At 39.6% G+C, this 27,341-nt stretch overlaps 1 protein-coding gene across 1 annotated transcript in view; it reads left to right on the forward strand.

Moving 5' to 3' along the window:
• Nucleotides 1-27,341, forward strand: part of LOC104463528 (protein kinase C alpha type) — a gene marked incomplete at its 5' end in the record, with an annotated part of 80,600 nt that overhangs the window by 9,780 nt on the left and 43,479 nt on the right. The window contains 2 exons of the mRNA XM_010075900.1: nt 22,415-22,526; nt 23,238-23,366. Coding sequence (XP_010074202.1) covers nt 22,415-22,526; nt 23,238-23,366 — 241 coding nt within the window. The remainder of the gene's footprint in view (nt 1-22,414; nt 22,527-23,237; nt 23,367-27,341) is intronic.

Here is a 27,341-nt window from a genome sequence, read left to right on the forward strand (position 1 = left end):
GAACATTAGGCTCATAAATCATAAACAGCTAATCTGGGAGTGTGCAAGTGTGTTTGTTACATGCTTTTTAAAATAATATGATATATGGTGTTTGCACTCGTTTTTTCTTTTGCAGTTGCGTGCCTGTTGGTGCATAAACATTATCACCTTGCATCATCAAGTATTTATGGTACATATATGTTTGAAAACCATTACAGTCACGCTAATATCTGGATGGAAAACCAAAACTCAGTACTGCATGCCAATTTTAAGAAATTACTTATTTTTTTTCAAGGGAAAACTCTCCATAAATGAGAGCTCCTCTGGATTGAACAGAATAACAGTTGAGTTCTGTAAAATGTGCTGAATGCAAAATATTGCTTTGGAAAACTCGATGGTAAAGACAAATTCAGGAAAAGGTCTCAAACAGCGGGTTTCTAAGCATTTCTAACATTAGTACAAGATTTGCATTGAAATCAGTGGGAGTCTTCAGTGCTTAATGAACTGTGCTTGATTTACAAACTTGGTATTTAAACTGTTTCCTTAACACTAAAATAGAGTATTTAAGTTTACAACTATAATAAAAACTAAGAAGATGCTAAATATACCATGTTGCACCTCTACAATTCAGAGCACTTGGGAAAACGTTGGTTGCACAGAAGCGTTCCATGCACCTTCTGCACCCTCCCAGGCAGAAATACCTTTGGCTGCGGTGGTGACGGGACGAGCACGCTCTGCTGCTGGGTGATGATGTTGAACGACACCTAGAAAATCAGATAAAAAATTTATAGTTCATTTAGTAGAAAATGGAATATGAAACGAAGCCCTAGATAGATGGTATAGTCCTGCTGTCCGGACGTTTTAGAAGACTCGAATAGCCACAGTCAGGAGAAACTTCTGCGGGTGGATGGCTGGGGCAGAACTAAGTGTGACCAGTGTGATCTCTGTCGGTGACTACCTGCCCAGGGTCACGATGATGAGCTGTGCACTTGCTGCAAAGTTTCTTGAAGTAGATGAGCCTATAGGCACCACGTGTTTTGCCTGAAATATGGTGTTACAGAGTCACCCCATCTTTTTTTTTATAGGCTTTGCAGCTTTTGTATACGTTTTCTTCATTGTGATTAGAAAACATTCAAGGTGTAAACAAAACCAGTGGCAGGAAACTGTTGGTTCCAAAAACTTGCTAGAATAATAATATTAAGGAGTTGATTGGGAAAAAATGTTTTGACTGCATTTCTCCAGTATCCCTGACAAAATCATCCAAGTATGGCCAGTTTTTAAGAGTCTGTTAATGCTATTCTGACTTGAAAGATAACAACTTCAAAGTGAAGTCTGTCAATAAAGGGAAAAAACTAATAGGTTGTACTCAAAAAAAAACAAAGAAAAAAATTGAATTAAGTCCTTGCTAATGATATTCTATAATTAGATCTCCTTAATGGACGGCTAGAATAATCTATTTAATTGTAACTAAAGTTTGTGGTAGAGTACTGTGCCTTATTGTATTATGTCTCTATAATGAAAGAACCACCATTACTTTTGTAATAAATACATTTTTCTCAAAATGCTCTCTTTTCTCAATTTACTAGACATTAATGTGTTGCTTTGTGAAGTTTTTCCTTATCCTTTCTAATGGGACTGATCTTTTGATGGAAAGGGATGTTGCACCAATGTACTCAGTTACACAGCAAGTTTTTTGGCCCTCTGTATTTTCAAGTGTCAGCTGCTATTTAATGATTTATCCTTGCCTGGCGTGCCTTATGTTGAGATGTTCTTTATCTACAGCCTAATTAAACTAAATCATATACCGTCTGTGTCTAGTTCAATTAAAATGAGTTGAGCAGATTGACCTCCTTAATACTCTTCAAAGCACGTTATTAGTCTGTGCAGTCCCTTCAAGATAAATTATCGTCTCTTGAGACAATATTTACTGTCTGCTTGAAAAAAATTAGAAAAAAAGGCTCTGGAGCTGCTGGCTGGAGCATGCAGACACCTCGCAATGGGGCAGATCTCCCCTGGGCCTCGGAAGTGAAGTTTCTCGCCTCCCATTATGACAGGTTTTCAAGTGCATTTCATTTTTACGTTTCTGTGCTACCCCAAGATCGTGTTCTGGTTTCGGCTTGTACCTGCCTGTTTTCCCAGCTCCTTTGTCTCCTTTGCCTCCGGAGTCATTACATCCTCCATTTGTCAGCTTCCTCGTGTCTAGTTCCAAGGTGCTTTCAGTCTGGGGTTCTGCATGTTCATTTCTCTGTAAATCTAATAAAAGCTTCTGACGAGGTCTGTGGTTTACAGTTTGTCATCTTTGACTCCTAAGCAGTGTTTGACACACTTCTTTAATTTGCGTTCTTCCTCAGCTTCAATTCTCTTAGGTCTTTGCTTTTGGGGTGGTTTTTTTCGGTGTGGGGTTGTGTTTTTTTTTTTTCCTAATTAGTGTTCATTTTCTTGTTCCATAGCTGCTTCCTCTTCCCCCCCATCCATGGTGCTCCTGCCCCGACCCTTTTCCCATCCTTTGGTGTCACTATTGCAGCTGGTATTTCCATGGTTTGTACTGTTAGTGATGGTGGCATCATCATCTCTGCTGCTGATGTTCTTCTGATGCTCAGAAGTTTGTCTTCGGAGCTCTTTGGAGAAGCTGAGGGTCTCTTGTACTGGATGTGAAAGGACCCGTTGTCTACAAACAATAAGCAAGGGTGCTCTTAGTATAGAAATAATATTTTACTTACTAACAGATACAGTGCTTCATGCATCACGACTTGATACATGTTCCATACTTAATGCATAAAATGAGATGTGAAAAATCTTATTTTTGCATTTCTTATGTAAGTTTTCAAATGAGAATTAATAGCATTGAATTATTCTATTATATCAGTGCTTTAGGTAGCTTCTTAAATTTTAGGCCTATTTAAGAGATTTTTCGTCATCTCTTCTTGAATAAATAGCAAAAGATAAAATCAATAAAGCTTATGGACTGCTGATAAGTCTTTATGTCCTGCCTCCACTGACACTGACAGTTGTATGCAACAGTTCTTTTCTTCTCCATACTAAGGTAAATGGTGATTTTTTGATTCTGCTGCTATTGTTGAAGACATTTACTTGACTGTACATTGATAGTGGCGTTCTCCTGAAGTTCACTTCAGTGTGTGTTTGATATCTTTGATTAATTAATTACGGTTTTAACACAATAATTTACCCTTGTGTTAGTCTGTTGAACCGTAACTGTCCTCTCGTGTTAGACACCTGACCAGGAACTCATCCTTCACACAAAGCCACTGGTTTTCCCTTCTCTGTGCATGCAGATGGTGTTTCATTTTAGATTTATTGGTGGCCTTCAGAGTGCCTTTGCAGCCTTCCTTTGCGGAGTGGGGACTGGAGCGTGCTGTAGGTCTTGTCCACAAGAATTAATATTTTAAGATTCTGCTAATTATGTTTTTCATAGTCCATGCAGGAGAGTGAGTTAAAGGAAAAGACAGTGAAATATGCAACCAATTATTATTCTTCAGATTAATTTGTTGTAAACCACTGTCCAGCAGACTCGAAATGCTGTCTGTCTTGAGCAAACTGTTTTTTAACAGCGTGGTTGAAGCTAAAGCACCTTCTGAACTGAGCTGCTTTACTGTCTTGGGGTTTCCTTTGGGATATTTCACTGTCCTGACCTTGCATAAACCTGCTGCCTCCAGCATACCCTCTGTAATTACATCCTGAGGTGTTGTGAGTGCACAACAGTATTCCAAAATTTTATTTAAAACATATTTAATGATCTTTTAAAATAAATCTGATTATTCTACATAAAAGGAAAATGCTTATTTGTTTGTGATACAGAACAGCAGAGAAGACAGTAATTTTTTGCTGGCTGTTGGGGTGATTCAGTGAAAGCTGATGGAGCATCTGTTAAGTAATTTGAAATTTAGCTACAGAATTCATTGTCCTGTGATAAAGAGGGAAATTTAATTTCATTGTCAATATGTAAGATGAAAATTTACCAAAGCTAGATGTTACTGTGAGTGAATTGAGCTTGAATTCATTAAGACCCTAGAAACAATCATCAAGTCGGTAATGAAGCAGCAGCAAATGCAAAAGCAGGCTTTTAATATTAGCACTGATTTTGTTGAGCTTATTGCGTGCTTCTTCCTGCTACCTGCTGGTTTTCCAGCTTTTAGGCTGATTTTCTAAAGAAGCTGCAGATGACTTGTCAGGACACTTAGTCCATCCTCAGCCCGGTCTTTGTGACTTTAACCATGTTACAGCAATTCATTCGTCAGACACCTTCTGTCTCCTGACTGCTTCCCCAGGGGTTAGAAATTCCGATATCTGATGTTGTGCTGGGGAATTCCTGGTGCTCCTCAGCCCCGTGCCAGGTTAGAAATTCCGATATCTGATGATGTGCTGCGGAATTCCTGGTGCTCCTCAGCCCCGTGCCTGCTCTGCTCAGCCGCGGCACGGCGGGGTGGGTGACAGCAGGGCACTTGGCATTCGTCCCACACCTCGCACCAGCCCTCGAGGCAGCCCACAGTCGTCAGATCTCTCCTGTCCCTGTGAGATAAGGACCTCTGAATGCAGATATTTTACAAATTGGTAATTAGACATGAAGAAAAGGAGTCCTGCCTGGATCCTGCAGTGAACGGGACAGAATTCCTGTTCTCCCGACCGTATTTTACAAATTGGTAATTAGACATGGAGAAAAGGAGTCCTGCCTGGATCCTGCAGCGAACGGGACAGAATTCCTGTTCTCCCGACCTCAAATCCATTCCACACCCCCCGTGTTGCAGCACGTGCGTGTCTGTAGCTCTCTTTGCCTTCACAAAGCACTGTGAAAATCCATGGTATTTGCTTCTCATCTTCAGGAAATGTTTGTGGGGATGGCATTTCTCCTTTTAGAGGAGAGGAGTTGGAGATCAGGATAATAACATTTTTAATCAAGAAGAAACGAACCCGTTCCTTAACAAGGGCCCCATTTGGGTTATTACAGCGCGATGTTTCAGGCGTTTATTTTAAGGCCGTGTGAGCAGATTGTATCCTTGAAAGATATTGAATATTTAAAACGAGTGTTCTAAGATGTTCTGAATTCTCAAGGGACAGATTAATAACTTGAAGCTCAAATATTTCAAAATAAGAAAGTTATATTCCAGTGAGTTTTTTGCCTACTTAAAATAACCCAGCTGTGAAAGTGGAAGTTATGTGGTACTAAGTGTTCTTTGTTCAGAGTTTAAAAATAATTCAAAACCCCAGAGATCTGGAAGCAGATGTCCGTGCTTCAGGATTTATAAGGCCCCAACAATAGGAATATCTCATTGTCGGCATACTGATTTCACATTCACGTGGCACACATTTTTTCATGGAAAAATGTCTTTTCCACTGGTTAAAGCATAATCTTTAGAGATGGGGGTTTGGTGTTGGGGTTTTTTTAACTTGTTCTCTGTGCTTGGGCTAATCGCTGTTCCAGTCTGACCCAGCCTTCTCCCGTGGGTTGGGATGGCAGGGTTTGGAGAGCGGGACAGCAGCGAGGAATGGAGGTTCTCCCACGCGAGTGGGGAAGGTGCCACCAGCCTGGGGTTGCACAAGACCCGTGAAACGTTCACGTGCGGGCTGGGTACGTGTTCGACCCTGCTGTTGGCTCACTATGCACTAAAATTGATAATTGCCCAATATAATGTTGGTGTTTGCACACAGGTGCCTGATCCCAGCCCAGCACCTGCACGGGGTGTGTTGCCTATAGACTATAGCAGAGTGTAGAGAGTGTAGGAACCTGCTCTTCCCAAACCGCTCTCCACAGTGTTCCGTTAGCGTGACATCTCCAATTTTCCTGCTTTAATTTTACCGTCTCTTATTTCTATTCATTATTCCTTTGTTATATTTTTTTCTCTAACAATCCTAACGCATTCAGTGGCTCCGTACAGATATGCCCCTCTTTGAACTGAAGAGTTACATTTTTGAATGGATATTGCCGTTTTAACCTGCAGTTACAAAAATAAATTACCGCTTTATTGGATTGACTACTTATTCTGAACTGTTCATTTCATGATGCTGTGGGCACGATCACTGAACCGGTGACATTTGAACACAAATACATTTAATCAAGGAGCATTATAGAAAGCTTTAGGGTGAAGTTTTAACATGAAATGTTTCTTTTTTGTTAACACTAGAATAATTAATACTTTCCTGTAGCGTTTTTCATCCATGGCTTTTGTCATTGTTCATTTTTTAACCTGCGGTTTATGTAAAGGCAGTTATAATTGTATATGTTATTCTCTGGAGAGGAGGTTTTTAAAGATGTAATCTTAGTTAAGAAGCATTCAGTATTCATATTTCAGGCAATATTTTAGTCTGTGTATTCAATATTTATTTAACAGAGAAAGATTTGATTTTAAAAGTACCTATTTCATTCACCATGTCTTTGATTAGACAGACATGAGAATTTTATCCTGTTTTTAATCAGTTACTTAGTACAGTCTTGAGGCAGGCTGAAAATTAACTATGAATTATTTGTGTTAAATTAATTACATGTATTTTTTTTTCAGGGAAAGACTTGAGTGAATCTCAAAGAAAAGCAAACAGTTAGGCATAAAGCAGTCTTCCCTGATCTTTCAGATTTCCCTACCAGCTGTACCCAGCTATTCTGCACGTTGGATGACGTGGCTGGTGGAGACCCCAGGGCAAAGCTGGTCGTCCCCTTCAGTGAGGTTTGGTGGCTGGTGCTGGGGGGGGTCATTGATGGATGGGTGCAGTGGGGCATAGATGGGGGCTCCCGCTGTCAGCTGTAGGGGTGGAAGTTGCAGCTTTATCCTGAGCACAGCTCAGATGATTTTTAATCCAGAGGGGACCTGAGGACATGTCGTTTGGTTATTGTGGGGAATCATCACTGCATGTGCTAAAGGATGGAGGTAGAGCACAAGTATATGTCTCACTAAACACACAGTATACTGACTTTATTTTGTATATTTGGCTCTATGCTTTTGGGGGCTAGTAATTTTACAGGAGGTGGATTGCTTATTCTCTCCCCTGTAAAATCAAAGCTCTGCAGACGTTACTGGCTCAGTAGGTGACCTGCTTTCTAAGCTCTTCTCAATTTAGGCCATCAAGTATGTTTTATAGGGTCCTGACATTGTTTAAAAAAAAAAAACAAATCATAATGTTATATATTTTAGGAGATACTAGAACATATCTGCACTGATAGTGAGTGTTGGGTCTGAAACCTGCCGTGTAAAAGGAACGTATAAATGTTCAGGTCAATAAGAAGGTTGAACTGCATCTAGAGCAGAAGTCATATGCAAGTGGTATATATATTGACAGAGTAGCTGGTAGTAAAAGGAAAAATGATAGGCTAAATGATTGGATAAAGTCACTCAGACAATTTTAAATCGATACTGTGTTAGCCTCTGTCACCACCCATCGATCATGAGCACAGATGAAGGTGGCACATCTGAGGGACTGGCCAGAAGATGGAGTGCAGTAGTGGAACCACGTCATACCTAATATCAAAAAACAAGCGCGCAGCTGCTGGGCTTTAAGTTAATATCTCTCGATCATGCACACTGCTTGAATTTTACTTTTGGAGTATTTGGGAATCTGCTCTTTTTTGCAGTGATTTGTTTGGTGAGAGTTCAGTTGTTTTCTCTTTATTCTGTAGAATGCAGCATAGTACAGAAAGGAGTAATGAGAGAGGAGAAAATCTTCTGACTAATAGGTATCTGTGTAGTCTGTGCAGTAAGTGGCTCAGTGGTCTTAGTTGTGGCTCAGTGGTCTTAGTTGCACAGGTAAATGTCATATTTGATCAAACCTGTTGTGATTCTTTCTCTTCTCTTTCTCTTAGTTGTAGGTATTTGCTAGTTTGCTGATAGCCAGGACTGCCAGTTGCTTAATGTAAAATCTCTGGACGATAGTTTAGTGTTTTCCAAATGAAATTGTTTTGCTATTGATTAAAAAAAGAAGGTGGGACACCTTTATTTTGCATTTTTTAAAATTTATATTTTTGGGGTTATAGAACAGTAATTACTTGAAAAATCTTCCAAAAAAAAAAAAAAATGCTGACTATAGCAGTATAGGTTCTGCTGAGAGAATGTGACGTGGCATGTCAAAAACCAGGTTTGCTCTGACCTTTGAGACTGCCCAGATGACTCTGTAAGAAAGGCTTCCATGGTGTCTGGCGTTAGCTAATAAGTTAACCGAATTGTGCCGGACTGACTCGTGCTGTTTTCCGCAGGATAATGTAATTTGGAGTATCAGCGGGTTGACAGGCTCAAAGTTTACTCTATTTCAAAAGAACTTTTTGATGAAAATGTTATTAGTGTGATAATAGAACACGTCTAAATGCTTTAATATAGCTTTACAGATAGGTCATAAAATACAGGGATGGGAATGTCCCTGCCTCTGTCTATGGAAAATGGTCAGGTTGTTTCGGGGGCTGCTGCATTATAAAGAAGAATGCTGTAGGAATGCGGCAGAGAGCTGTGTTTATAGTTCGGGTACTTAAACTTTCATTAAGCTTTTCTTTTAATGTTGTATTGCCATTGCAGAGCAGCCTCATTTGTTGTGCCTGACATCAAATATGTACAAAATAAAAATAATAAAACAAGACCTTGCTCTGTCATGCTTAAAGTAGCCGTGGGAGTTGAATGGAATGAGACTTGATAAATTAATGATGCTAAGTGCTGGAGGAAAATGGAAAAGTGATGAATGTGAGTAGAGAGGTGCCAGTCTCTAATACCGTGATTGACGAGCCTGGCACATAGGTAATGGCAGGAACTGTGGGCAAGGATATAAGAGTTTAAAGCAATTGGGTAAATTTGGGACTAACAGGAGCAGTGGTTAATAGACACACATTCCTTTCTAATCACTTTGGGGAAGATAATATGATTTTGTAAATAGTTAACACATTACTATTCTGGTTTTTTATCTTGTAACCATGTGTCATATTTTACTGCAAGTCTAATTTGACTTTCTCTGACATTTATTTTGAATCTACATTTTTGCTTGAACTTGAACTAATATTACTTCTGCTTTTTTAATTCTTTTTTTCCTTAAATAATGTGTTTTTAGAGATTTCTTGCCAGACTCAGTCAGTCATGATCAGCTGTGGGTTTTTTGTGGTTTGGATTTTTTTCACCGTATTCATAGTAAAGTGAGGGCAGGTTGGTTAACGGTGAGTTGAAGCCTGTTGCAATGCTGCGTGTCAGCGGCGGGGAGAGTCTTACGGCACAGCAATAAAGTCATTGGCATAGGTGCAGAAAGTCTCTCTAGCTTGGGAACTGAATTTGACTTTGTTTTGATTACATCTTGGAATAAGTCCACATTAAGGGTCCCACTCTTTTGCCTTGCTCCCCGTGCACACATAGGAGGTGGAATTGACAGCTGCTCTCGGTGACACCAGAAATGATGACACCGTGGTACTGGTTGTTGCTGGTATTTCTGGTATCAAGTAAATTACAACGAACTTTTCATTTGATGGACCGCTTCTCGTTTGCGACTTGTCTGTCTTGTAATTTTCTCGTAATGCAAGGATGTTACGGATTGTGGAATAACTTCTTTGAATCAGAAGATCTTCGAAGAGTCACCTTTCAGTTCTCCCCAGCTGATTTGCAGGTTAAACGGTTCATTCTCAGGAGCTTCAGCACTGCAGTGCAGCTAGGCTCCAGTATCATTCATGGGAAATAGCTCTTTCTATCATGGACTGGTTTGTGTCTGATGGTTGAACTGATGTTCGCCCTTCTGTAGGTTGTGTCCCATGCAATTCCTTTCTCTGGCATCAATCTGAAGGGTGCTAGATGCAAAGACAGCTACGAGTTTTGAAAAATATGCAGAATGACAAAAGCACCTGCAAAAGCTGAGTCTGCTCCAGCAGCCAAGTGCTTTGTCATTGTCCGTTGCCTCTGGCTCTTGCTAGGCACTACAGTGGCCATAAATCTCAGAGAAGGGCAATGGAAAGCATTCTAAATAAAATCTAAGTGGAATTAGCACTCAGGCATGATCTTGACTGAACGTGAATGACCAGAATATGGGAAGAGGTGAAGATGTTGATTATATTTGAAAAAAGATATTTTCTTTTTCTAGCAGGAATTGTTTTCTTTATGCACAACTCCTCCATGGATTTGATGGACACACCATAAATCTGATGAGGATTGCAGCAGCCACATGAGGCTTAGTCCTACATCTTCATATGTTCTGTCCTGTCCACTTCATGAAGTCTGCAGATTTACTACGTGTCTGTTATCGGGTGATACTTACTGTTATTCTTGACCCAGACTACAGGACATTTTGCAGCATCATTATAGTGATGCTGTGCAAAGCATGCAATTCATGTACAGCACATTGAATAATATGCAGAAAAATACTATGTCTACTTGAGGCAGTGCTTCTTTATTTTTTTTTAATTTATGAAACATTTAGTGTAAACCTGAAATTCATCAATTAACTTCTTTTTATCAGAAGTCAAAGGCCCAGTGAAGAGCAATGTATGAAACATATTTTTTCCTGGGTATGAAATTCTCCATGTAAACTGTAGCAGAAGCATTTCTGTTAGCATTAAGCAATTTCATGCTAGTTGCGCTATATTGCCATCTAATAACAGATTACACAGGTTGTAAAAGTGCTATCTGAGACCATTGTTTTTCTTTTAAATGTGAAAGTTCAGCTGGAGGACATCTATTGCTATCTCCTTGGTTTTGTTTCATTTAATGGTGAGGAGAGGTTTTCTGTGATGAATTGAGTTTTCTTCAGGACTTTTGGAGATATAATGTAATTTCTGGTTGCCAGTTTATAAATATTTGCTTTGCATTGAAGTTTTTCCATGTTTTGCACTTGGGGTAGTCTATTCTGGAAGGATTTTTCTCCCCAGTTTTTATATTTTATGTTATCTTCAACTAAAGAAACACCTTGAAACTCCTCTAGCTGTTCATGATATGCTATGGATGTCTAAATTGTTGCCAGGATGGAAAGATGTACATCGTACTGACAGCATTAATTTTCATGTGTTTCTACAGGCCCATCACTTGACCAGTCCTAGCAAAACTGGGTTTCAAAGATTTTGTTTTTTCCTTTCTTTGCTCCCCATGTCAGTCTTCTACATGTTTATCATATCAGATTTTTCTAAAAAAAGGATTAATATTGTGCAATTCCATTTGTACGTGGGATTAATTTTAATAATTGTTTCTGATGCAGCCTTACAAAGGCTTAGCTAGCAGTGCTAGAAAAAGCCCGTGTTAATCTATATACTGGGATTATAAAGGAAGACCAGTTTCTTTTCTTCTTTTTAAACATGACGTTACTTGGAGATGGGGAAAAACACACTTATTCTGCTGCTACACATGAGGAGCAAGTATCCTAGATGCTTGCTTTGTAGTCCCTGGCTAAAGACTGCATGGTAGTATCTTTTATGAACACAACTTCAGATATTTTTATTTTTATTTTTCATTTTTTATTTTTTTTATTCCCTCCCTAGTAGTATCAGGCTGCAGAGCTCCTAGCTAAAGACCGTATCTAGAGAGAAATGTGTGCAGAAGGGTCTTATGTGACCTGGAAACACACGGATCGGTAAAGCTGTCACAATTGGTGGCTTGGGCTTGCTTGGAAGCTTGGCCTTGGTTCGTCAGTTTATGTTCCTGATGACAAGGAGGACGGGGTGTTTCTAGAGGTTCCCAGTGTCTGGTGTTGGTCTGCACTGCAGTGCCTGCTACAACTGCAAAATCTTCACAGTCAGAGGTTTCACGGAGTGATGTTCTTACCCACAAGTGATTTCTGAGAAATAAAAAGTTGGAGTCTGAACTCTTCTTCCCCTCGTTGGGAGTACTTTGCCAGCAAAACGCTTCTGTGCGGGCTTCCTTCCAAATGAAAAGCCTTCAGTGGGATCTGGGAAGCTCCTTTGCCATCAGCAGCCCTGAGAAAAACACTCTCATTAAAAAAGGAGAAGGAAAAATGCTTATTACCAAACCTTGTGTCCGTGGAATGATCTCAGGACAGGCATACTCAAAATATCTAGCTGGGAGATGACGTTGCAGTGTTACTAAATGGTTTGGGGAGGCTCTGCTGTATTTCCAGATTTTTTTTTCTGCTTCGAACAGTGCAGGGTTAATTGCCAGATATTAAATATTTATAGATCATGTTATTACTTATTGCTAAACGCTATAAGGACTTTTCCTGATGCTGCAAAGCAGTCGAGACTCTTCCAGCCTCGGGAGCGGAGCAGGGATGGCAGCCGTGAGGAAATCCTCCTTTCAGGGCTTCAAGCGCTGGCGCTCGCCCCTCTCCTGAAGTGATTACAGCAGCCCTTATTGTGGTCAGGTGTTTGATTTGCCAGGAGATTTGTGTCAGTTCTTATTTTTAATCAAAGTGTGCTCTCAACTGTGGTCACGATGCAGCACTTTTCTCCCCAAACAGCAGCACTGAGTTCTGGTTTGAAATCGCAAATAGCGCTGCCAAATGTTGGAGAAGCCAGAGGCTGTGCTAAAAGCCTGTCATGCTTTCAGCGGGTTATTGGGCGCTGTGAACTTTTTCTTCCAAGTTTCAGTATTGTTTTCTGAATTTTCAGTCAGCTAATAAACATCAACTGCTACACCGCTGTGGGAAAGTGTCCTGGATCCGCAGCTTGGCTGTGAGCTCTGCCGTCGTAAGGGCAGGGTTTGAGTACAAGAGCTATTGTCAGAGCATCTTGTACATTCAGTCTTAGCTGCCTGTTAATAGGGTTTTTACTTTACTCAGAAGAGATGCATTGGTGACTTTTTCAAAAGAGAAGCCACTAACTTCACTCTAGAGAAGATACCAAATGTTCTATAAACACCAACGAGTCTAATGCCTCTATATTCCTTGGTCTGAAAAATTTAATGTGCTTGAGTTACTTTTTCTGAAGGAGGGTTATTTAGACATATGGAAAAACATCTGTTCAAGGCATAAATAAAGAGTGTTTCAGTGGTTATACAATGTAAAAGACCATCCAAGGACTCCCTGCTGTAGTGTCTACCCTGATAGGATGCTGGCTATGATTGCTTAAAAGCAACGTTTTTCACACTGAGGTGTAGATTTAGTGATAAACATGTTTGAATCGTTAATGGAAGTTGTATGTACAATCATTTTTGTCCATGGAGAGCAAAATTCTGCCCATGCTGTGAAATGTCCGCCTGGTTTATAGGTACTAACTCCCATCCTTCTGAAAAGACAGACCTGAGATGAGAACAAAAATGAGCTGGTGCGTTTAAATTATGCATATTTTATCCTACTGCCTGTCTTTTTTTTTTTATTAACTAATGTATAAAATATCAGGAAAGAATGAATTATTCAGTGAGTAACTTTGAAGACAGTTTGCTCGGGTGTTTCAAATTCGTGTCTGTCTCTTACAAAATTTGTCAAATGAGGAGCAATAGGACACACCACAAGTTCTTGTACAAGGAAGGTACTGAATCATGAAATTCTGACTGATTTTGGACCAAAAACTTCTCAGACTTTTAAAAAATCACTGTTTCAGATTTTGTGCATGGTCAGCACAGTTCTGCATTTATACCAAGATTAACAGATGCATGGTTTTGTAATGGACAGGAAATTTTAAAAATGTATTTATTTGCATATATGTGATTTTTTAAAGAATATAGGTGTTAGAAAAAGGAATGTAATGTCTTTACAAATTACAGAAATGCGAGTACCCTGTTGGCCTTGCATTTAAATGAGCTGTGACATAAAGAGCTGGATAAAGTGATGACAACTATAAAGTTCTTGGACTGTGGCATCTGTCGTGGCTGCAGGGCTTCTTTGCAACCCTGGTTTTACTCCTATATGTGACTTCTCACAGCTGTTTAGTTTCATCCTACCATCTTTTCTGGAGTGATATTCCCTAGATGAAGTCCTAGATCGCAGTATTTTGTGTGTTAAGTGGTTTTGGTATTTGTGAGTTGGGGTCTGTGATGAGAAGGACAGGTAGAAGTTAACATTGAAATTAAATACCTTGTGAACCTGATAGAGAGTACAGAAAGCTCTTCCAAAGGGTGGCTGCGAGCACATGAGAAATAATGACATTTTAAAAAAAACTGATGAGAAGTTATTGCACACAAATATATTCATGTGAAATAATTGCCGTGCAACCTGATGTCCCACAGTGAAATTAAAAAGACAACCTTACTTATCAGTGGTAAGTCCTTTATCATGTTAATGATGCCCTACACCTAGCTGTGTGTCAGCTCCAAGGGAAAGCATAGAAACCACATGGTCACATGTAATATCAAACATTCAGCATATTGAACATATCAAGTAGCAATACCCTTATATACAGTGGGAATTTGTTTATATGACTTCTTCCATCTGATCAGTGTTAAGCTATGTATTGTAAATGTATTCAATGGGTAAAGGATACAGTGTTGAAAAGTGCATGTGACAAATTAATCAATTAACAGATAATAAAACTAATAAATCAGTTCTTTAGACAGAGGCACGGCTGTATATGCCTTGCTTTTCTCATACTCCTTTTGGATCTTCAATCTTAATTTAAATGATTTATACACTGTAACATTATGTTGAGTGGAAATAAAATCTTGCTCCGTTTCTTCCTAGTCATGAATCAGCTTCCAGCAGGATCTTTTGTTTATGTACTTTCTGCAATTATACCGCAGTTTCTCATTAAAAAAGAATGAAGAAAAAATAGCAGGTAGACACCAAGTCCTTTCCAAATTTGACTCTTTATAATAACTAGGAAATTACAAATCCCTGTGAACACAGTCATGCAGATCTTCTTTCTCCATTTGCCAACTCAATCAGTGCTAGTCTATACAAAAAGAAGTTGAACAAAAGGCAGCAATCAAAATCAGTTGATTCAATGACCACCTGTTTCTTTTAATTAAAAATAATAATTTAGTGTGAATTCCAGGAGGAGACTGAAAAAATCTGCCTTTGAATTATTTTTGAACTGTGGTCAAGTTGTCCTCTTCTATACAAGTACAGAGAAGGAAATAATTGATCAATAATTGTCAATATGAATTAAATACTTTTTTTTCTTGTTTGTGTACTGTCTTGACTCTCTATAGATTAATAAAGAATAGTAATGATCTTAGTGATGGGTAAAGAGATTTTTGTTGTTATTTTTGTCTGGGGTGCCACTTATTATCATGAAAAACTTTTCTTCTACAGACTTTGAGAATCAGTCTTCCTTTCTGAATGTCACCCAGCCCTTGAACCCACGGATGAGTTGGCTGTATTCTGAACGGGCTGTACTGCAGCTGCTTTGCCCTGTGCCTGTGCTGGTCTGCAGGCAGCCCCGCGGTGTTTGCACAGGGCTCTGCTGCACGTGTTTGTATGCTCAGGTCTCTCCTACCTCTGTTATCTCTGAAATCCATCATGGACAGAGCCTGCCTCTTCTTTGCCCTGTTGCATCCTTGTTGTACAGTCTTAGAGACTAGTTTACGTAGGTTTTATTGCCTGTATTTTTGCTTAGTCTGCGTTTTCTTATCCCACCACTAGTTTTGTTACTGTAGAGCTGAATGCAACTCTGCTTTTGCTCTTAACACCTACTGATACGTTAGGGTGTGCGGGTGGTTTGCTGTCCCGCAGGCGTCAGTGGAATGAATGGGTGCTTTCTCTGAGCTGGTCCTTAGAGTCCCTCGGAACAGTGAGACTCAGATTCTGCCTGGAGGTGGGATTCCTGGAAAGAGCCAGGGTATGATTTCTCACCAAGTAAGCAAGCAGGGTTATTCTGTTCCTTTTTGTTCCATTGCAGGAAGGTGCTCTTAGTATACGTCAACCTGTGGAAGATTTTTTTGGGGTGCTTGGCAGGTAGATGTGGAGCTCTGTGGAGTCTTGCAGCTTGGGAGGAGTGACCCCAGGAACCGCTGCAAAACCCTGCTTTGAGCCAGGGGCTGGGCTCGGTGGTCTCCAGGATCCCCGCCAGCCTCAGCCCTCCTGTGGTTCTGTGATATTTTTGATATTTTCGACTCTTCAGGCAGTAGAAGTCTTATCTTTTCTTGTCCTTCACTGAAAGCGACAAAACTTTTCTACACTGCAGCTCTGAGAGGGAAATATCAAATAAGCTTTAAGCATTTGTACATTTTTTAATAAAAAGCGATATGATCTTTATATTGCTGACTTCATATCGTTGCTAAATCATTCCCGAGAGCCTCAAATTTCTCCCTGCTTTCCCTTCCCCGTGTACACACCCTCGTTCAGTCAGGGAAGAAAAAAGCAAGTGACCAGTTAAATGATGACTTCTTGCTGTTCTTGCTTCAGGACTCTGATGACAGAAGACGTATTTTAAGCCCTGGAAGTTATTTCCAGGAGAAGCATCTGGCTCCTTGGCTCTCGCAGCTCCTCGAGGTTGGAGCTGCTCTCTCAAATGAAGATGCTGTGCAAATCACTGAGGATTTTGTTATCTCAACAGGAAAATAAATAACAAACAGAAGAAAGTTGTTCAAACAGCCGTGGTGTCTGAACAGGGTTGTAGATATTGAGGTTGCTGTTTGGAAAGTGTTTAGGAAAGTTGGAGTCTGAAGACTTTCCTAAATGAAATGGAAGTTTGCCTGAGGACAGCGTGGGATGAATGTGGGATTTGGCTCCATACAGAGAAAAACACGCTCGGTTCTTCTTAAATATGTTTTATTAACCTGGTATTCGCTTGGGGAAGTTAAAGCTGATTTAAGTAAAATGCGTGCGGTGCAGATGGCAGTGGTTTCATTGATGCGTTAGAGCAGCGCGCCTTGCCGTCCATGCTTCAAAGGCATTTGGAGGGGGACAAAGAAAGATGTGGGATTCAGTGTGTCTGTCGCAGTAGGAAATGGTTAAAGATTGTGTATTCACGTGGGGAAAACAGACCTGCCAGTCTTCTGGGGCTTTTCTACTGGCAAAGAGGAACGGTGATCAATTATGTCTTTATAACGCCTTGTATACAATGTTCTTGCATCTATTTTATGTATCGTCTCCCCTTCTGTTTTCAACAGAAATTCAAGCAGTTAGTACCGCAACTTATGCCACTGAGGTTCAGGAATTATTTTTTTCTTTTTTTTAAGTGAAGAAATTTGGGATGTTTAAGCTTACTTTTCCTTTATACCTTTTAAACTAGTAAATAAATATAATTGTAAGTGTTTGGTTATTTTTTTCTTTTTTTTAAGTGAGGAAATTTGGGATGTTTAAGCTTACTTTATACCTTTTAAGCTAGTAAATAAATATAATTGTAAGTGTTTGGTTGGGGCTGAAGAACAATGCTGTGGTTCTGTCATGAGGTGGGAAATGGAAAACTGGGTACGTTTGTACTTCTTTACACAAAATTGTTCTTTGTTCTTGTAGGCCCTGGTACAGCCTTAGGACCCTACGGGTCATCTGCTGTAGAACTCCTTTATGTCACTTTTGTAATGGAAAATATAATTTTCTGTTTCTCGCGAAATATTTTTACACTCAGATTTTTGCATTTTCTGCTTCTTAATGATCAGCATTATTTTTATAATAGAAAATATCATTTTCTGTTTCTCCCAAAATATTTTTACACTCACATTTTTGCATTTTCTGCTTCTTAATGATCACAAAAATAGACGTTCAGATATGGAAAAAAAACAAAACAAAACACTTTCATCAACCATAAGCTGTTTTAAAAAAATCTATATCCTGCATAATGCCTCGTTAACATATACGTGTTGGTATTAGTAACTGAAACCGGTCATTGTCCCCCCCACCTTGATCGCTAGTCCAGGCTCTGGCACTGACGGATCTGTTTGCAGCGTTGATTTAAATTCCTTCCAAAAATCTCACCAGTTTGAGCTGTGTCACCTAGAAGATGACAATTAGAGACCTGTGGGTATAGTTTCAGGGGTTTTGGTCTTAGATACATGGTTCTGGTGATAGTTATTGATACTATCGAGTCACATACTAGGAAAGGACTAAGAATAACAATACGATGCTGCTTTGTGTATGAAATCTCCCCTGGTGCAACCGCACACACAGTGGGTTTTGTGTATTTTATACTTAAAACTGTGGGATGATTTAATGCCTGCAAAATTATAGTCAGTCTGGTGTTGCTATCAAGGGGAATAAAATTCTAATCAAAAGGGAGCTTTTACAAAGAATTCAGAATGCTCCTAAGCTGGTTTGTAGGGTGTCAAAGCCCAGTTGGACATGTGCGGTGGGTTAACCATCCGCTTTCAATTACTGCACACCCCCGCCTTTGATCCACAAAAATTCTGAAATGGTTACTCTCGGGGGGTGCTTCGCATTGCTGTTCAATAATGGAGATGGATTCGTTTGTGCTAAACAAAGGAAGAAGGCAGGAGTGGTGGCAGGGCTGCAGGGGGGCAACACGCAGTTCGGTGGCAGTGCCCAGATGGCGAAACGCGGGGGTTCGGGGAGATGCCTCCGCGTTCTTCTGCTTCCCTCTGCTGGAGTGCCGCAGGATTCCTGCCAGCTTCCGAGCACATCTGAACCCCTTTTGGCAGAGCCAGAGCTGGCTGGCTGGGCAAGTCACTGCTGCAAAGTCATTTATTTTATTTTTTTTAAAGATTTCTGCTCCATTTTCGGTTTTCTTTCAATAGGTCCACATAGTGCAAGTCTGTACAGCCCAATCTCCTGGGCAGGGCGATTCTGTGGCTGCCTGTCCCTGTATCAGCATATCTCAGCTTTGAGAGTAATGAATCATATTTTGATTTTTTTGCAGAGCTATATGGGATGTAGATGCCCAACTGCTGTTCATCTCTGTAGGGGTGCTGCACCCATATATACATCATTACAGGCTCTGGAGCTCCAGTCTCTTGCATTGTAGTCAAACTGCAGAGCACTGGCTAGATTTCTGCCAGTTTAAAGGTTTTTCAAAGACAAATATTTAAGTGTCTGTGATAGTGATTGCCCAGAGTTTCCTTTCCCATTTAATTATATTATATTGCATTCAGTTGCGCTTATAAAAACGGGGGATTGTCTTAATAATAGCAGATAATTCACTTTTGAGCGTGAAAATAACTTGAATTTTAATAGACCGTATTATTCATCACTGCTTAACAAGTGCTTTCCCATTGCCACTCTCCCCCTTCATAATTTTGATGGATTTTGGAAAGAGAAGTGGGTTTTCCCTTTAGAGTTTCACAATTAATCTTTGCCAAGTTTAGTGCAAAGTTCAATTCTCTTGCAAATAGCAGCCATTATTTGGCAGTTCATCTGTCATATCCTGGCTTGGCTCCCTGTGTTTACTATGAAATATGACTGCCAGCCGTGCTCGGGGAATTATTGAAAGTTTACATTGATTAAAGGGGGGTATTTAAAGAAAATTTACAGGAGCTTACCTGTAACTTGGTAGTTTACCTCTAGCTGAAAACTAGTAAAGATGATGTTACTTCCTCAATAATGCATACGAGTCACTTCATGCACATTTAACATTGGCAAGTAATAAACTGTATTAATAACTAATAAATCTTAATTGCTGTTAATAATATAAATAATTAGTACTGTCAATGCAGTAATTTTTTACTCATATAGTTACTTACAATTAAAGTGTGAACTATAGATTCAAGAGTAGTTCTAAGTGCATGGGTAGCCCATGTTCATATAAGGAATTAAGATTAAAAGGTTTTGTCGTCTATGGTTGATGTATAGAGATCTCTTGGCTTTCTCTATATGTTCTCAGAATTGATCACAAAATAATAATGTTTTGGATACTTCAATTGACCAAAAATTAAAAGATGTATAGGACTGAAACAGAAAATGGGATTAAATGCTGATGAAGAGTACACTCTCTTATCTGTTAGCTTTTAAATATTGTTGAGGTTCTTCTATTTACTTCTGTCAAAGGGATTTGAAAAGAGAGATTTCCTACATGCAAGGTTTCCGTTTCAGCAGTAGTTTTTGGTGCTGTTTTCCTTTGTCCACTTTTTCTATGCTGTGCCTGGAATAAGTGACTTTGTGGGTGCATATAGAATAATAATTAATCATGATCAGAATGTCCTTCCTGCTCTGTAAAAAAAATAATTCATATTGATTTGTTGATTTTAAATGTCATGCAGGAGGTATTTTTACACGATGATGGAAAACTAATATTTATTATAGAAAGCAAATGATAATTCAAATGATATCCATTGAGTCATGCAGGGCCATCTTCAAAGTCTGATCCAACTTGATTTATTTATCCATGTGACTCATTTTATTTCATTGTTTTATAAGAATGCCTTTGCTGGTATTTTGTATTTACGTGGAGTTAGGCGCAGGAGAACATGAGCTGCTTTGTAGTGAGTGTGGTGTAGTTGTCCTTACATGTCACAACATTTTTAAGCCACACACCCCTCTGCTTAACTTAATTACCATGTATAGTCCGTTGATTGGAACAGAATTATTTGGTAATGATTGTTACATAGTTCCAGCATAATACACAGGTTCCATGTCTTTGGTAGACATTCACTATAATAATTTCCCGTGGTTCTTTCTCCTCTCTGTCATTACTTTATACTCATAAATACCACTTATGTCAGATGTTAACCACAACTTTAAAAATCTCTTTATTCAGTGTCAGAAGCTGTGGGTTTGGTCCTTCTCAGCAACAGAGCGCTTACCAAAGTCATGTTTCAGTGGATCTATTTGTAAGGCAACAAGCTCCCTTACATGGTCTAAACACAATGAATTAAGGAAGAATTAGCTTGGGAAATGTGTGGTAACCTGGAAGGCATATAGCCCGAGTCGATCCATCAGATAACTCTCTATAAAGCGATGTTCCCATGACCCCGCAGCACCAGACCCATTGGCGATATCTTTAATAAATACCGAAACAGATGTTCTCTGGAGCACTGAATGTCATTCCATTTAGGTTAACTGTGTTTACAAAATAAATATGCTTCTTAGCAGTTTGCATTTCATATCCCAGGCTGTACAGCAAACAGAACTATTGAAATAGACTCAGTCTGAATTCGTAATGTAAAGTCTTTGCCCGTTATCCTGGATAATCTTTATCTGTGCTGTGAAAATTCCTGGGTATTGATTCATGATAAAACTTAGAATCAGTACGAAAAATTTCACAGGAAGAATCTTCACCAAAACAAGAAAAAAAACCTTCACAAAGTATAGTATGGCAAAATACTAAATTTTGAAGTCAAGATTTTGCCTTATCATAGTCATATTTTTATTAACATTACTTTTAAGCATTCCCAGATTTCTCTGATTTCTTGAGAAAGCACTTATACTAGAAGAATCTTTTATTTTTGAAGGAAGAGCAGGTTTTCCATTTTGTATAACGTGCTGTGCTTTGCCTTTGATTTTTTTGAAGTCTTTTATTGGCAGATACAAGTTGAAAAGTTAGTTTATTTTTTATGATAATTTAATAATTCTTGTCTAATATAAAGATATATTAACATAAAATGTAAACAGCAGTTTTGAGCTCTCATTTTGCAGTTGTATTTTTCTTCAGGATGTTTTAACGCATGGAAGACCTGGCGGTTCATCATTTCCATGCTCTTTCTGTAAAGAATGTTAGCAAGAATTGATTTCGAACTCCAATGTATTTTTTTAATGAAGAAGAATTACTGCTTTTCCCAACTTCCAATCAAGATTGTGCAGTGCTAGTTTGGACTAAAATAGGTCGTAAAGTGGAAGTGGTCGTAAAGGATGTCAAAATATAGAAGTGTGGGGCCATCCCACTGTTTATTTTGGCAACGCACATCCCCGAGCGCTGGGAACAGGCTGCGCGAGCCTGGTGTACGTGAAGGTCTGTGGCTTGGGTGAACATATTGCAGATGTGATTTCTTCCTTTTATATAAATGTTCTTGGTTTTGGAAAGGGGGCCCCTACCCCTAGAGAAACAGCAAATGCGTTTGGATGTGTCGTACTTTGAAGTGATTTGGGTGTGTTCCCTTTCGCTGCTCCGGAATTAGAAATTATTTCCAAGCTGCTGGTGGCCTTAAAATGTCCTCACCATAAGTTTTTCTGTTCAAAAATCCGATGGGAATAGTAGTCTCTGTAAAATATTTGCTACATGCCGAGCTAGAATTTGTTCACTTTCATTTACGATAAAATAGCTTATAAATTCGCAACATTTTGAGAGGATCCTATCTTTAAGATCCTGACTTTTCAGCCATTTGACTGTGTTTCAGATTAGCCCCTGAACAGTTCCTTCCTTCCTCTCCTGCTTTTTTTTGGGCCATCATTGCAGGGCGGGGATGGTCACAGACTCTGAACAAGCCAACGGTCACAGGCTGATGGCCATCGTTATACCCCGCGTATACATCGAGTCTGTAAATAGAAGTTTTAGTGTAGATGAATCCCAGGAACAAGCCCGTGTTCTCTAAGCTGACACTTTTTTCTTACAACACCAAAGCAAAGGAAAAGCAGGAACCGAGGCCAGCATGCCTGCACATATGGGTACCGCTATAGGGGCTGGGAATAAGCTCCACGCTGGAGTATATTTTTCTCTAGCAGAAGTTGCAGAGCTGGAAAGTTGTTTGGTATTTGAAGTAATATATTAAAGGTGTGCCAATCTGATTTTTTTATGATTTGGGAATGTCTGGTTTTTTTTTTCCTTCAGGATCCCAGAAGCAAGCACAAATTTAAGATCCACACGTATGGGAGCCCCACCTTTTGTGACCATTGTGGGTCACTGCTCTACGGGCTGCTGCACCAGGGGATGAAATGTGACAGTAAGTGAAGTTTTCCTCTGGTACCAAAAGGGTATTTTAGAAAATAAGTGGAAACACTGGGTAACAGCTTCTTATTTCTTTTCTGTGGAAAATACCATTTCAAATCTCAGCTATTTATAGGACTGTTATATTTCAAGTGGCTATTTCAGGACTATAATAACATGCTAATGAAAATCACCTCTGCTGCTGAGAGCACGGTGTGTTCAGCTTGACGTGGCTGAGGAGCATTTTGAGGAAGGCTGGTTTTCGCCTGGTCAGGTGAATGCACTGTTGAAAACTGAAATTTCAGGTTGGTTGGTAGCCAAGGTCCAATATTTTCCTTGCATTTCATTTTTCTTGGAAGTCTCCTGTTAGAAAATCTAGTAATCAATTTGAATTCTCTTCATTGCTAGTGCTGGCATGAGTGCCCTGTTTTCTAGTCATAGTCCCAGCAAGTCTTTATTCTATTTTCACTTTTTTTTTTATCTCGCACTTCGTTAATTATATCTTTAGATTTCTGAAGTAGATTATTTTATTCTCTGTTTCATTCGCTGTCTACAAAATGTAAGATGGAAACCAGCCACGTCATTCAGTTGAAAAACAAACAGCTGTAATCTGAAAGTCTTTCCAAGAGTTAAACACCATAATCTTAACTTTCACTTTGCTCAGTGTTTGCAGTGTAATCGTATTATTAGCTTCTCATCGCTGTCTGAACCGTTTTTATACCCACAGCCTGTGACATGAATGTTCATAAGCAATGCGTAATAAACGTGCCAAGCCTCTGCGGCATGGACCACACCGAGAAAAGAGGAAGGATTTACCTGAAGGCTGAAGTCACTGGTGACAAACTGGAAGTAACAGGTAAAGAACTCCTTTGGGAATTCTGCGGGTTTCATGTCTAATACACACTGTGGGTTTACCTACCTTGGTCACATCTTTGTGGATTGAAGTGTTTCCCTTCAGAAACGTGAGGGTTTAATTCCGTGTGTCATTGAATCAAGAAACATTGTGAACTGGTGTTCATAAAAATAAATTGAAAAATGAAGGCTGTAGTAGTAGCTTTAAAAACTCAGGAATATTAATCAGAAGATCACTGGAATGTCAATTTTTTCATGTAGGAAGCAGCCCAGGAGGATAGCGAGCTGTTCAGGAAGTCAGCCTGGTCTCAAGAACACGAGAAATACTCTAAACTTTCATCAACTGAGGAGTAGTTTCCTGCCTTTCAGAGTATTTAATAAACAAGGGCAACTTGGATTCAATGCCAAATATTACTCCCAGTGACTTATAAAATAAACAATTAATCCCATTCTGTAAGGTTAAGGTTATTAAGACGGGGAGGAAGGAAAGTGAGGGTGGCTTCTCCCGGGATTTGGGAGTGCGCTTCGGTGGCACACACACCCGTGCACACCCAGACACCCCCACCGACCCATTCCAAGTCTGAGTGCAGAAGAAATTCTGGAGAGTGTATTTGGCAAGTTGAAGGACTGTTTTGTCCCCCTAAGTAGACTTGTAGTGGGTTGTTTGACTTCAACAGAACTTCCTTGTGCTGTATCAGAGTGGAGGTTATCACTCAGGATCTGCATAAAAATTTGTATTTTACATGGTACGTTTGTTCTGTACGTGCTTTCTGGTTTAGCTGGGGCCAGATGATAATTAGTGTATCTGATATCTCTGGTTTTTCCTTTCTGTTGGAAACAAGCATGCAAAAAAATGTTCTTTGCCAATCAGATTGCAGTGTATTTACTTGGAGAGCACAGAGCAGGAATCAGGATGTACAGTTCAGGGGTGTATTCATGGGTTTATTGTCAGTTCATGGCTTCTGTGATTCTATATTGCTGTGCCAAGATCCTGAACTCCTGTTCTCCCAGCATGGCATTGCTTCTAAAATATTTATTGACAAAACCTGTGTTAGAATATACAGTTCCCAGAGCTGCCAAGCACGATGCATTTAGATTCAGGAAAGGAGATGAATTAAATGTCCAGGAGGTTTAGGAACAGCAGAAAAAATACTCAATGGCTGGCTGTTTGGTTTGAGCCTTTGCCTGAATCTTTGATGACCAAAGGCATTCCTCTGTAGGTGTTGAACTCCTTCAGCTGAATTGCGTAATACCTCTGAGTATCTCTGCTCCGCATCCTGGTCTGGCTGCTAATTAGTTCCTGCTGAATAGCCAGCCTTGCTTGCATGCAAAACATCTGTGCTGCTAAGCAGAGATGTGCCACTCTGGTTGGCATCTTGAAAATACCTTCGATGGGCAATGCAGCTACCCCGGTGCCAGGCAGGACAGCCCGTCGAGGACACAGCAGCTTAATGATGGATGGAAAATGCGGGTGTTTGGTGGACACGTTGAGTACGTTGCAATTTGTCGTTAATTCTGCGTAATTGCACCCCGGTGCCAGGCAGGACAGCCTGTCAAGGACACAGCAGCTCAATGATGGGTGGAAAATACGGGTGTTTGGTGGACACGTTGAGTACATTGCAATTTGTCGTTAATTCTGCGTAATTGCTTTGAGGTTTTCGTGGTGGCTTTTGTTTCCAAAAAAGGCCACCGTACATTCTTGCTTACTAAGTGTTTTCCTGATAAAATAACTGTAATAGGACTGGGGATTTTTTCCTGGTGAATACTAGGAAGGAGGCAAGGCAGAGTGCTGCCAGATGGAGTTGGCCAGTGGTTCAGCTGGATTATCTCGAATATCCAAGTACTTTGGCAGGTTTTGAACTGAACTAATGGTGGGAATGATTCAGTCCTATATGTAAGCATACTTAATTCTACTTTGCTAGGCCAGATCTTCAATCTGGGTGCTTAAAGGTAGACATATAGTCTTTTCCATGTGAATGTTGGAGGCTCTGCAATGCTTTTTCACAAATGAGTAGGGATTTTGGATTGGTGTACTTTGCCAAAACCTCACCAGCTTCCCAGGGCTAGTCAATATGGCACGTTCAGTGCTCATTTGTGTTGCAGATCTTAAATATCAGTGGTTTATTTTGTAGCTACCAGCCTGAGAGTTGCATTGGATATTAATAATAATTGATTGCACTTGCAGTAAATCACTGTGGTAGATTTTTTTTTTTTAATAGGAACACTCTTGAATTGCATTTTTCTGAAATCACTGAATTTGTTACATTTTTCATAGGTTGTACTGACTTGGGGATTTTGCTTTTAGGCGTAGTGAGGCAGTTTTTGCTATTCTTTATGTGCTTTGCACTGAATTTTCTTCCTCCTGATGTGCGTTAAAAGTTTTATGGCTTTTACATTTACTTCTTGACCCATCCTATAATACAGGGCTCTTCTGAGTGAGCGTGTAGGTGGTTGAGTCACAGTTTTGATTTTTTTATTTTATTTTTGAATTATTTTTATAGCGAGTAAACAATAACCTTTGTGAGAAAATAACCCCCATCTGGTGCACTGACATATAGAAAAGCTGTCACATTATTGGGATCCTAAACTGTGCCCTATCCGTTGCTGGGAGTTGGATTTGACAGCCGCTGACAATGAAGAGCTGCCCTCCCGACGCAGGCGCCCGTGTAGAGGCAGGGTGTTAGCGACTCAGCTAATGCACCCCACTGTTACATAAACCTCATTAAAATATATATATACACACAGCCCAGAGCTTTCAGGGATTTTAAGAGTATTTTTCTTAGCTGAAAGAGTACAGAAAATCTGATTTTATTCTTCAGTGATGCTTCTGTTATTTAAAAGAGGAGGAAAGCTGGCTGCGAGCTCTGCAGAGCTTGGGAGCACATAACAGCTCTCCAACAATAATCTCCCTTGGAGTTCTCTACTCCCCACCGTCTGTTTTTCAAATTATTTATGAATGTATGAATGCTGAGCCACCCTCTGGCACCGCGTATTGATGTCTTGTCACAATGCTTGCTGGGGACAGCTGGGTTAAGAGCCTCTGCCCGAACAGGCTTGAGAGACGAACTGGAGGATTGTGGCATATTTCTAGATTCTCATGGAAATTATTTCCTTGAAAGACCCAAGCACACACACACTCTAATAATTTTATTTCTGGTTGTCTAGGTTAGTACTAGTGTCTGTCTTTGCTAGAATTAATTTCATAATATCCTGCTATTGATTTTAAAAGGGAACATCTGTGTGAATATTCTGGCTATTTGACCAGCATTTAGTACCAAATACCTCCAGAGTGATCCTAAATAATGACTTGCATGTGGGAGGCATTTTTAATATCTCCAGGCATGTGAATCAGATGTTTTATCTCACTAATATCTTCCCTCTTTTCTGGCATTCCCAGAACCTGCAGGGTTGCTGCGTTCATTGCAGAGGGCTGCCAACCCCAGCAGCAGCTGTGTGCTCCCCTTTTCATTCATTAAATTTTCTTTACCATGAAGAAATAGGCAATGCATAGTATTTTAAAAAAGTATTGGTTTTTCATAAATGGACATCTGCATGCATATAAAAAATTGAACTAAAATGCTATACACTTATGGAAGAGTATAAACAGATGAGAATTAGAAATGTAATAGTCTGATTCCCTTTTCTGCTGATTTGATACATCTTCTGTTAAGACTTATGTTTTATTAAGTAGCTGTCCTACCCAGTAGTACATAGTTTGTTATGCTGATAGTTTTTATGAAGGTAATCTTATTTTACAGGTGAAATACCGTTGCTCCTGTGAGATTTCCAGTTGAAATTGAAAGCAGAGAACCTATTGCAGTGCAAGTACTTATTAAGTAGCATTAGAGATGATGGGACATTTTTTGGTGGTAGGAGAGAATATCTTAATAAATACAAAGGAATGAAGTATCATGCATCATAGGTTCATTTTTCATCTTGTTCTAGGTAAGAAGTCAATCATCTGTTTTTTGTGTGTAAG

This window comes from Pterocles gutturalis, unplaced genomic scaffold (assembly GCF_000699245.1).
Source record: "Pterocles gutturalis isolate BGI_N339 unplaced genomic scaffold, ASM69924v1 scaffold2963, whole genome shotgun sequence".
Classification (NCBI taxonomy): Eukaryota; Metazoa; Chordata; class Aves; order Pterocliformes; family Pteroclidae; genus Pterocles; species Pterocles gutturalis.